Raw genomic sequence first — 12,296 nt, 5'->3', positions numbered from 1 at the left:
TGAGGGTTAATTTCTACTCTAGGCTTTCTTGGCAATGTTGGTGTCCTTCACCAAAATGGTAGAAGACCTCTCGTCTTTTGTGATAGAGCAACCAACCCATGCCGCAGGGATGGGATGATGGAGTGAAAGTAAGGTGGCTCTAACACGAAGACATTATTCCTTAGAGATAGAAATTCCCTCCAAGCCTAGGAAGTAGGAACATTAACAAGGAATTTGGATAGTCCAGATGTGAAGGAAAGCTTTCAAGCAGATAAGACAACTCCAATTGTTGCGGCTACCAATCAACCCACCAACTAATCCACCTTTAGTCAACCACTTTAGTGAAGGTGAATTTCACTTAAACAAACTACACATACCCATGGGATTATAAAACCATTTGGCATAGGTTAGAAGCCAACGCACCCAAGTAGGTGTATTGCATTCCATTAGACAACCAGAGAAAATAATGAAATATGCAAGTAAATTGCATCGATAGTGGAGGGAAATCAGTGAATTGCTTCAAGTTGAGGTAGATGTTTAGACCATTTCTAGACTGCCTAACACATGCAACATGATTGATGTCTCTTGTCTCTCATAGTCAAATTTTATTGTAGATTTCTATGTTATACCGATGCATGGGATGGAGTCTTAATTTTAGATCTTAGAATTAGAAAATGCTGCAAAAGGTATAGACATAGGATAAATCCTAGAATTAAGTGGTGGGCACTGAAAGGAACTAAATAAGGAATGTTTGTAGAGCAGGTAGTTAAGGAAGTTGATTGGTGTCTCGAGGAGGATTCAGAATCAATGTGGAATAAGATAGCAGGTGGCATGAGAAAGGTAGCTAAGGAGGTATTGGGTGAGTCTAAAGGCGGTGCACCGCTAAGAAAGGATACATCATGGTGGAACGAGGATGTCAAATTAGCTATTAAGATTAAAAGAGAGTGTTATAGAAATCTAAGAGTCGTGATAATGAGAATTTGGAGAAGTATATGATAGCAAAGAAGGAAGCTAAAAAAGTAGTTCGAAACGCGAGGGATAAGGTATATAAGAAGGTTTATGACAAGTTGGATACCAAAGAGGGCGAGAAGGATATTTATAGACTTGCAAAGATGAGAGATAGGAAATCGAGGGATCTGGGTATGGTTAGATGTATCAAAGATGAAATGCAAAGGGTTTTAGTCAAAGATGAGGAGATTAAGGAGAGATGGAAAGATTATTTTGATAAGCTATTTAATGGAAGTCATGCTCAGGATCTTGGAGACTTCTCCATTCCTTTTCATGAGATGAATTGTGACTTCATGCGCAAGATTCAAAAGAAAGAAATTGCAAAGGCTTTGAAGAAAATGAAATCAAGAAGGGCAGTTGGCCCAGATGGTATACCTATCGAGGCTCGGAAATGCTTGGGTGAGAAAGGTTTAGAATGGTTGACAAATCTTTTTAACAAGATTTGACAGACAAATAAGATGCCTAATGAGTGAAGGAAGAGTACTTTGGTGCCTTTATATAAGAATAAAGGTGATATACAAGATTGCATAAACTATCGTGGTATAAAACTCATGAGTCATACTATGAAACTTTGGGAGAGGGTGATTGAGTATAGGTTGAAGAAGGTTGTCATGATATCGGAGAATCAATTTAGTTTTATGCCTGAAAGATCAACTATGGAATCTATACATCTTCTTAGACAACTTATTGAGAGATATAGAGAGAGGTACAAAGATTTGCATATGGTTTTTATTGATTTGGAGAGGGCATACGATAGAATACCTAGGGATGTTCTCTGGTGAACAATGATGAAGAAAGGTGTTTCTCTCAAGTACATTAGTATAATTAAAGATATGTACGAAGGAGTAGTAACCAATGTCCGCACTTGTGGAGGGGTGACAACCAATTTTCCTATAATGGTTGGGTTACATCAAGGATCTGCATTAAGCCCTTTCCTATTTGCTATAGTGATGGATGAGCTTACGAGATCAATTCAAGAAAATGTGTCGTAGTGTATGTTTTTTGCTGATGATATTGTTTTGATTGATGAGTCTAGAGCTAGGGTTAATGCTAAGTTAGAATTATGGAGACAGACATTGGAAGCAAGAGGTTTTAAGTTGAGTAAGAGTAAGACAGAATATATGAAATGTCGGTTTAGTAAGCAACGAAGTAGTGATGGGAGTGTAGTGAAGCTTGGTGAGCAAGAAATATCGGTGGATGACTGTTTCAAATATTTTGGATCTATCATTCAAAAGTATGGAGAAATTGATGGAGATGTAAATCATAGGATAAAGGTTGGGTGGATGAAATGGAAAAGTGCAACTGGAGTGTTGTGCGATCGTAGAATGCCATTGCGGTTGAAGGAAAAGTTTTATAGGACGACTATTAGGCCCGCTTTACTATATGGTACGAAATGTTGGGCTGCCAAGAGACATCATATTCAAAAAATGAGTGTAGCTGAGATGCGTATGCTTAGATGGATGTGTGGAAATACAATAAAAGATAAGATTCGAAATGAGAAGATACGTAAGAAGGTAGGCGTTGCATCCATTGAAAATAAGATGAGAGAGAATCGTTTACGGTAGTTTGAACATATTCGGCGAAGGCCTAATAATGCTCCAGTTAGAAGGATGGAGAAATGGGAAAATATATTAGTTAAAAGAGGTCAGGGTAGGCCTAAGAAGACTTGGATGGAGATGATAGGTAAGGATATGATTGCTTTGAACCTCACTGAGGACATGGCATTGGATAGAAATGATTGGAGGAGAAGGATTCATGTGGAAGACCTAGAATGATTTTCTTTTTTGGTTCATATCGCCGACCCCAATTGTTTTGGGATGAAGGCGTAGTTGTTGTTGTTGTTGTACCGATGCATGGGATGGATGTTGTGCTTGTGATACATTGGTTGAAGAGCTTGGGCAAGGTAGCTTGGGACTTTTCCTCCATGAAGATGTGCTTCCAAAATCATAGAAAGGAGGTGAAGCTCTCAGGTTTAAGAGCTCCAACAGCCACCGAAGTGGAGCCTAAGGGGGCCCTCAAGTTGCTTAAAGGCACCCAATATGCCTACTTGCTCACCGTCTAAGCGGTTGGAGCCAATAAGGATGACGACCTCCTTCTGCATGTGTCGACTGATCTAGCTACCATCTTGTGCCAATTTTTTGATGTATTTTAAGAGCCAAAGGGATTGCCCCCTATTCGATCCCAAGACCATAGAATTCCACTCAAACCAGGGTGTGAGCTAATAAATGTGAGGCCCTATCGATATGCACACTCAAGAGGATAAAATTGTGAAACTTGTGGAGATGATGGAGCAAGGCATCATACAGCCAAGTGTGAGCCCCTTCTCCTCCCCGGTGCTTTTGGTGAAAAAGAAGGATGGGGCATGGTTATTTTGTGTTGATTATTGCACGCTTAATGAGATTACCATCAAAGGCAAGTTTCACATTTTGATGATTGAGGAGTTACTTGATGAGCTCCATGGAACCGCCTACTTAACTAAGTTGGAACTTCGATCCGACTATCACCAAGTGTGAATGGCTCATGAGGACATCCAAAAAACGACGTTCTGGACCCGTGAGGATCATTATGAGTTTCTTGTGATGCTATTTGGGCTAACAAATACCCTGACAACATTCCAATATATTGTGAATAATGTATTCTAGTCTATGTTGTGCAAGCATGTCATAGTGTTCTTTAATGACATATTGTCTATAGTAAGTCATGGGGGCGGGGCTCATGAGGACATCCAAAAAACGATGTTCCGGACCCATGAGGATCATTATGAGTTTCTTGTGATGCTATTTGGGCTAACAAATGCCCCGACAACATTCCAATATATTGTGAATGATGTATTCTGGTCTATGTTGTGCAAGCATGTCTTAGTGTTCTTTAATGACATATTGTCTATAGTAAGTCATGGGAGCGGGGGGGGGATCATCTTGAGCACGTAAAGAATGTATTGGGGGTTCTTAGGTGTAATGCAATAGAGAAAAATACAAAAATAATGCCACTAAGGGCTTTACAAGATTAAAATCCCAAAAGTGCATAAGCACAAACTAATGCCACTAAGGGCTTACAAGATCACAATAACAATGTGCACAAACACAAGTCCACTATAGGACAAAACAATAGCCAACAAGGGACAACAACAAAAGCACTAAGTGCATATAACACATTAAGGAACTAAATAGAGAAATATAAAATATAAAAAATATTCATCTTTATTGAGCATAAATGCTTAAGAGAAGCATTAAATACAAGAGAGGGGTTCAACCCATAGTTTAAAAACTTGTCGGGTTGACCCGGTGACTCAGTTGACTCGACCTAAATCACCCAGTCATCGGGTCAAAAACCAAGTTTAATTCGCCTTTAACAAAACTCGGCTGAGTCATGGGCGAATCATGCATATATATATATATATATATATATATATATATATATATATATATGCATAAATTATATGAAATATAATAGAAATATTATGTATATTATATATAAATATATTATAAAAATATATAATGTATATTATATATAATATATTGGTAAAATACTACAAAATATAGATAATAATCATAAGATATACATATATTTATATATTTTATATAAAATATAAAGTGAACATGACCCGACTGAGTCACCGAGTTGACCTGGCCGAGTCACGAGTCACTCAAGCACGAGCCGAGTGACGAGTTACCGAGTTTTAAAATTATGGTTTAGCCCTTATTTATACACAAAGGGAGAGCATGGGGCTCTATTGGGGAGCTCTCAATAGAGTCGTTGGTGTCATGAAATGACACAGATCCCAATGCAGTCCATAATGGTCTCCAAGAACATAAAACATTTTGATAAAAACATGAGTTAAAAGGTTACATGAAAAAGTGAATGAACAATTTTATTCATAACGGACAAAGGAAAATTACATTAAATAACTCTAGTCATAATGAACACTAGAGATATAAAAAGAAAAATTACATAAGTTCCTCACTACATAACTCTCTAAACACATTTAAATACCTAATACTACCCATCACTCTCTCGCTTTACAAGGCACACACCCATACCCTTTTATAGAGAACAGTAGAGGAGAGAAAAAGAGTAGTATAAAGAAGGGAAGTCCTCTCTCATTAAAGAATGAGAGAGAGCTCCCAACGGCTAGAGTTCTAGCCATTAGGAGCAAGTCAAACTAGCTTTGACTTGACTCTTATATATATTATATATATTTACAATATATATTATTACAATATATACATTATATATATACATTATATATATACTTATATTACATTAATCTTAACAGTTGGGAGCTCCCAAAAGTCACAAATGTGACTGTTGGGGAGCCCCCAACGACTCTACGGTCTTTTGACCATAGAGCCCATGCTCTTCATAAAAAAGACTTTAAAATAGAAAGTAAAAAATAAATAAGAAAAAAAATTTGTTCCTAATGAACAGTACTATTACATGAGTAAAATGATGAAAATACCCCTAAAGGGTATTTACCTATTACATCATTATATATATATGTGTGTGTACAATATGAAACAAATATATATATATATATACATATACATATACAACTTAACATTAGGGAGCACAATTTGAGTGCTAAGATGTCCACATGTTTGTTTAGTCAAACCCAAGTGGGGTATTTAGGCCACAAAAACTGAGCTAGGCACCATGGGCATGTGTGGCCATTGGGGAGCCGCATGCTTGGTGGGTTGCAACACATGTGTACATGTATATGCATGCACACATGTGCATGCACACATGTGCATGCACACATGTGCATGCACACACACACCCTTCCAGTTTGCCAATATTGGAGTAAAGAATAGGGTGCATGACATATGCAACTTAAATAATTTTCCTAAACGTTTATGGCGCCATTCTTTTTTATATCTGGCATTTTCTGCTTGTCCTAGCCTCTCAAAGTGAAACTAGCCCATCATTAGGCGTTAGAACCATTATAGTTCATAAGAGAATTAACATGGAATATCTAATAATTCATCTATAGATAACAAAACCAATAATTTCAAATATTTCTTCTTTTACATGAGCCCAATAAAAATGATCAACAACAATCAAGTCATTCAAGAAACAAGGCATACCATCACTTCGGGAAAGGAAGGGATTGCTAGTCCCAAATAACAAATTCAAAATACTTTTTGGAGATGCATACTGCATTGCCTGCACAAAAGATCATAAAGTCACATCCATCGCAGATAAAAACAAATATGTTGATTTCATCTCTTAAGAAATAATGTAGGATTGAGCATAAACCAAAGCAATACCTTCCAATGCGTCCCTGCAAATACAAAACAAGAGACAGCAACAGCCAAGCTTCCATATCTCAGAATGTCTCTTCTAGAACCCTGAAACCTGTCAACACATTATCCCTTGAAATTAAAGGCCAGAACTACATTTTATGGTGATGAGAGAGAGGCTTTAAACAATCCGAAAAGTAAAATTGAACCATAAAAGGATAGATTTTAAGAAAATATGAAGATAAACAACAAATAAGAAAACCAATGAATGAAACATTCAGATTTAGATCACTAAAAGTGGCATATGCATGATCCAGTTCAGAACATCACCCCTATATGCAATCACTTTGGAGTTCCATTTCAGGGTCAAAAATGCTTGCACATAAGGCAAGTATGTGATCACATTTGTTCAGCTCTAGTGAAATACACAAACTAATGGATAACATTAAAGAATATACAGGATTTAATGTCAGTGTTAAGAGTCATCCAATTATTCCAAAAGACTGGATGTTCCTCTCCTGTCCAACAAGCTCCTTCTCTTATGGAGGCACCAGTATTGTAAGCATTGTAGTGATACTAACTATGAACAATGATATGTATCCTAACTATGGATCCATGTGATACGATGCACACTCGTATGACGATACGAGTGTGTAATGTACCTGTATTGGATGTACCATCCGGTAGACACCCTATATCGTACGATACAGGGCATGCAATACACCTTTTTAAACTTGTGAAATGTTCATGCCATTCATAATTTTCTTGATTATTAAACATTCCATGTTGTATACAGTTCATAATTGTTTGATTAGTGATATTATGGATTTATTTTGTAGACAATACCAATGTTTATTTCATTATGAACTGTTTATAATTTTTCTATATATTTTTTTAAAAAAATTGATATTTTGTTAAAAAATAGGATTTTTCAATAGTATCCTATTTTAAGCCCAGGCCCATATGTGATCCATAAGCAGTTTACAACCTTGGCAGGCACTACTTGGAGTTTTGGCACGGTACTAGAATGGCATGCAGTAAATTCTCATTAAATCATCTGTTATTTGATTTGCTTCAGCCTTAATCAAACCTTAATCTATTCTCTCATCCTTACCTTAATCTTCCTTCCATGCATTTTTCAGTTTTCTCACTTCTTCCTTTCTTTCCTTCCTAGTATTCCTATGCAATGTCTAATCCATAACCAGTTGATACCCTCTTCATGAACACTAACAATGAAAAAACAGGATTTTAGGAGCAAAAAAAGTTTTCATACCTTTATGGAGTTAGTGGTTCCCAAGATTTTAGCTATGACAGAACACTTTAAACATTAAGAAAAAAGAAGAAGGAACAAGTAGCAAGTTATTCTTTTTAGTCATCATCACCTATTCTCTACCTCATCCTTCTTGTCATTTCTCATTTTCTCTCTTTAAACATGTTGAGACTAATTGTCTATTGAGGTTTTAAGCTTAAGCTTTCTTAAAAAGTAGGTTATTTGATATTTCATAATTAAGGAGGGACTTGTATGTAATTTTTTATATTGGCTTCTCTCTATTTAACTTAGAGGAGATTAGCCCTAAGTATGAAATTAACGAGTTCTCTCTCTCTCTCTCTCTCTCTCTCTCTCTCTCTCTCTCTGCCTCGGTTTTGGTGCACCTCATTCAAGTCTCCACATGGTATCAAAGCAGTGGATCTCGGGAACCTGAGAGCGTGATCGATCTACACCAAATCGTAAACAGGTGTGGTTATTTTTTTTATCTAATTGCATAGATCTGATCACAGATCTGATGTCTGACTAATGTCATGACACAGATCTGTAATCAGATCTACAGATCACGGTGATAGCGTGACAACTGGATCGATTGCAGCAAAGTTGGGTGTTACGGCAGAGTTGCGTTCCTTTGTTGTCTTGCCGTAAAACAGATTTCGTGGGAGCAGTTGTTGATAATCTTTTTATTTGTTGTGCCGTGGAAGCAGCATGTTGATAAGTTTTTTTTTGTGATTTCTATGTTATGGAAGCAGCTGGTGTGATTTCTGTTTCGTGGAAGTAGTTTTTTTTGCTGTCGTGGGATTTATGTGTCGAGTGCAGTTGCTAAAATCAGACCATAAACAAGATGTGTTTGACGTTGTTCTGGCTTTCTCAGATCTATGTTTCTGATCTGATTTTTCCATTGTTTCTGATGTGGGTTGAATAGTCGGGTGTGGTCGTAGAATTGGTTGACGCATGATCGTGAAACACGAAGATCAAACCTTGGCTCAGTATTATGCCTCCGTCAAAGCAGCGTTTGAAAGACTCAATGCCCACAAGCCTCTGTGTTGTTCGCAGCAAAAGGATCATCAAGAACAAACTATGGTAGTTTGGTTTCTCACAGGTTTATCTTCAGAATTCTCTGTTGCAAAAGTACAAATGTTGACTGGATCCGATGTACCTACTCTTGCTTATGCATACAATCGTCTGAGTAGACTTGTGATTTCTCTTCCACAATCTGACCCTGTGTCCCAGTCATCTGCTCTAGCTGTCTCATTTGGTTATGGACGTGAAAATATTCAGAATATTAGAGGACGAGGTCGTAGAAGAGGTATTGGAGGCAAAGGCAAACTTCAATGTACCTTCTGTGGAAAATCTGGACATTTAGAAGATCGTTGCTGGGATAAGCATGGCCGGCCAACCCCTTTTTCATCAAAGCATAATGTTCTGAAAGTAAATGTTACTACACTAGAGGTAGCAAATGCAAATGACAATGCTTCTGCAAGTGACAATATCACCCTTAGTCGATCAGAATATGATGAGTTGATAGCTCTTCGTCCCTCAAGCTCCTCTTCGCCTGTAGCTGATGTGGCCTACTCAACAGGGAATCATCTTCATCTGAATGATAGTAAGTGGATTATTGACTCTAGTGCATCCAGACATTTGTGTGGGAATTCGTTTTTCTTTTCAGATCTAAAGGATATTACTGTTCATCGAGGGGTCTCATTAGCAGATGGGAGTTCCTCACCAGTTGTTGGTCAGGGAAACATTTCTATATCCTCTTCCTTGCAGTTGAAAAATGTTCTTCATGCTCCCTCATTTCCTCAAAGTTTACTCTCTGTTAGTTGTCTTACCAAAGAACTAAACTGTAGAGTGATATTTGACCCGATGGGTTGTCATTTTCAGGATTTGCTGACGGGGAAGAAGTTTGGTGGAGGCTATGAAGAAAATGGAGTCTACTACTTACATCATCCAGTGGGCAATGTTTATGCTGCAGTAGAACACTTATCCAGTCTTGTTCAGTGGCATCGTCGTCTTGGTCACCCTTCATTGTCAAAGCTTTGTTATGTCTTCCCTCAAATTCCTTCTACTACATCATTTCAGTGTGAAGCATATCAGTTGGGCAAGCAATATCGTAGTTTGTTCCCTTCTAGTCAGAGTCAGTCCAGTCATAAGGTTTTTGAACTTCTTTATGCAGATGTATGGGGTCCTAGTAAGATTCCTACCAGGACTCAGTGTCGTTATTATCTTGTTATTGTCGATGATTTCTCAAAGTTGTCATGGGTGTTTTTAATAAAAGAAAGATCTGAAGTTCCAAGTATTATCAAATCCTTAATTCTTGAAATAAAAACTCAGTTTGAATCTGCTGTCAAGATTGTTCGCACTGATAATGCTCTTGAGTTCAAAACAAAAGTCTTGTTGCAATTTTATCAAGACCATGGCATTCTACCCCAAACTACTTATGCCAATTCCTCTCAACAAAATGGTGCGGCTGAGCGAAAACACATGTAACGCCCTAAAAATCCAGGACTTGTAACTTTTAGAATAGTTTAGAAAGCTTTGAAATCATACGATTATCAGAGTTTAAATAGTACTTCAGCGGAAAATGATATTTTTAAAACCACAAGTCAATGGACCTTGAGTGCATTACAGCGTAAACTTTCCTTTGTCGAATCCCGCACAACTATTAAAATCAAATGGTTTTGAAATGCAGTTTCAATAATTGAGAATTTGTTCATGGGATTTTGCAACTCATTATATTTGTTGAAACCAAAAAGAAGTTTATTAAAACAATTTTAGTAACTCAAGGTTTAATTAAAAAAGAATTTTTGAAATACACTTCATACTAAATTTACCAACATGTCCTCAGGAGCGAAACGTCAGGGAAAGAGCTCTATCTTGATCTCATCACGCCATCGTGCCATCACAGACTGTATTACCTATCCATCACCTGCCTATAAAATGAGTCAGTTTCACTAAAAACCGGTAGGTGCATAGACAGGACAATATAGAACATAATTAAGCAGAATAATTTAATATGTCAAGTAGATAGACAATTAAATAGCAATTTGCTTTCAGCAGAGTCATGGAGCAAACTATCATGAGCACAATGCTAAATTATTACAAGCATTTTACTGGCACAAGTAGGCTAACTATTACAAACAAAGAACTGCATAAGAATTTTAACTAGCAAAATACAATGCTTCATCAACCACACACACAATTCCATAAGTATTGAACTCGTTGCACACTATAACCTTCATACGTGCATAATTCAACAAATTGTGTGATCGAATTTAAATTATGTTTCGATATTAACTGGCCAAGCGGGTACGCACAAGGCACGACTCTAGAAACAACCTAAACTGATCCGGGGGTTTATTATGCTATGTATTTTATGATAACCCGGATAGCTGACTGAGTCCGCACCTAAGGGGACGGTCGGTGACCAAGAGAGAAGTCCCCAAAGCAGCATAAACAATGGATGCATCCCGAACATGGAGAGCTACCACCTACGATAATTATGGTAGTCCCCTTCCCTTAACTCTGATGACTGAGGAAGCCGAGTCTTTTGCTCGTAACTGTCATTAATGGCTTGTCCATCAAAGTTTTTGTACCTTTCCATCCTCTCCAGACAGGAGTCAGCGGTTCGAATGAGTACATCAGGGTTAGTTAACTGAAGACCCATTCTACATACTCTAGTCTTTCGACCCAACTCGAGTATCTTGCCGGTGAAGGCAGAATCATCACTTATTTAGGTGATCACAACATTTTGTTATTTGCACTCATCGAAGTTGTCACAACCTACTCATCCAATCATCGCAACTTAAGAAGACGTACTTGTCAAAAAGTACGGTCGGACTTGTCAAAAGTACGACTACGATGAAAGGGAAATGGTTCCACAAAAGAAACCCCAACAGATATTATCTACAAAAGAATTAATACAACACAGTTTGCCAAGATAAGTCTTGAATTCATTTCAACAATATTTTGCACATTTCATGATGCAAGGTCGTCTCGGATCTCTCATCTGATCAACAAAGTACTTAACATGTTGTGCATGTCTAAAAGTACGTTATACTGAAAAAGGGAGGTGTGTAGGCTTCTCAAAAGGAACACCCAACACACAACTTTATAACGATCCAAAGAATATAGGAGTGCTCATTTGGCATGATTCATCCTTAAAAGCCACGATGCTACATTGAGTCATTCACACAAGGCACATCACTATCAATCTTGCATCCAAAATTTATATTAGTATCAACATGATTCACACGACACGCGACACTAGGTTTAATAAATGAAAAATGGGTCCTTTAACAGAACCCCACTCACTCATAGGCTCATGCCCCTGATCGGGGTTATTCGAATTGGGTCACAACTCGAATCGGGGTTATAAAATATTTCTCCCAAGTGTGTGGACCTGGTAGGGCCCAAATGTGACTTTGCAATCCGGCAGGACTTAAAACTTAACTTTGCAAAAGCTGTGCAATTTGAAGAGCATTGGGTTCGCAGAAGGAAACCCTCTTTAAAAAAACTATAGCGCACAAGCGCAACTTCTAGTGTTTTGAAAACAACTGAAATCAGGTTAGGCACAAGACTACATTTATGTAAGTACATATTTACCATAAGTGTGAGCATATGCAGGTTATAACATGACGACAAGCAACTCTCGACTTGCGATGTCGCACATCGAGCGAAAAGCACATAAGTAACACATGATGTATCATAACCATACCTCGACCACTTAGATAGACAAACACATAAGGTCATAAGTAATACATGAGACACGAAGTCGTACTTCACTCAAAGGAAACGTGCAG

The 12,296-nt window shown here is 37.7% G+C and overlaps 1 protein-coding gene across 1 annotated transcript in view; it reads right to left on the bottom strand.

The window, feature by feature from the left end:
- LOC149844167 (haloacid dehalogenase-like hydrolase family protein) overlaps nucleotides 1-12,296 on the bottom strand; it is a 132,046-nt gene that overhangs the window by 29,756 nt on the left and 89,994 nt on the right. The window contains exons 9-10 of the mRNA XM_090001049.1: nucleotides 6,255-6,342; nucleotides 6,072-6,150 (exon numbers count right to left, since the gene is read on the bottom strand). Of these exons, the coding sequence (XP_089857175.1) occupies nucleotides 6,072-6,150; nucleotides 6,255-6,342 (167 nt within the window). The remainder of the gene's footprint in view (nucleotides 1-6,071; nucleotides 6,151-6,254; nucleotides 6,343-12,296) is intronic.

The sequence above is a fragment of the Nuphar pumila genome, chromosome 3 (assembly GCF_984573655.1).
Source record: "Nuphar pumila chromosome 3, dmNupPumi1.hap1.1, whole genome shotgun sequence".
Taxonomy (NCBI): Eukaryota; Viridiplantae; Streptophyta; class Magnoliopsida; order Nymphaeales; family Nymphaeaceae; genus Nuphar; species Nuphar pumila.
The sequence above is the reverse complement of the archived record's forward strand: the minus strand, read 5'-3'. Positions and strand labels throughout refer to the sequence as shown.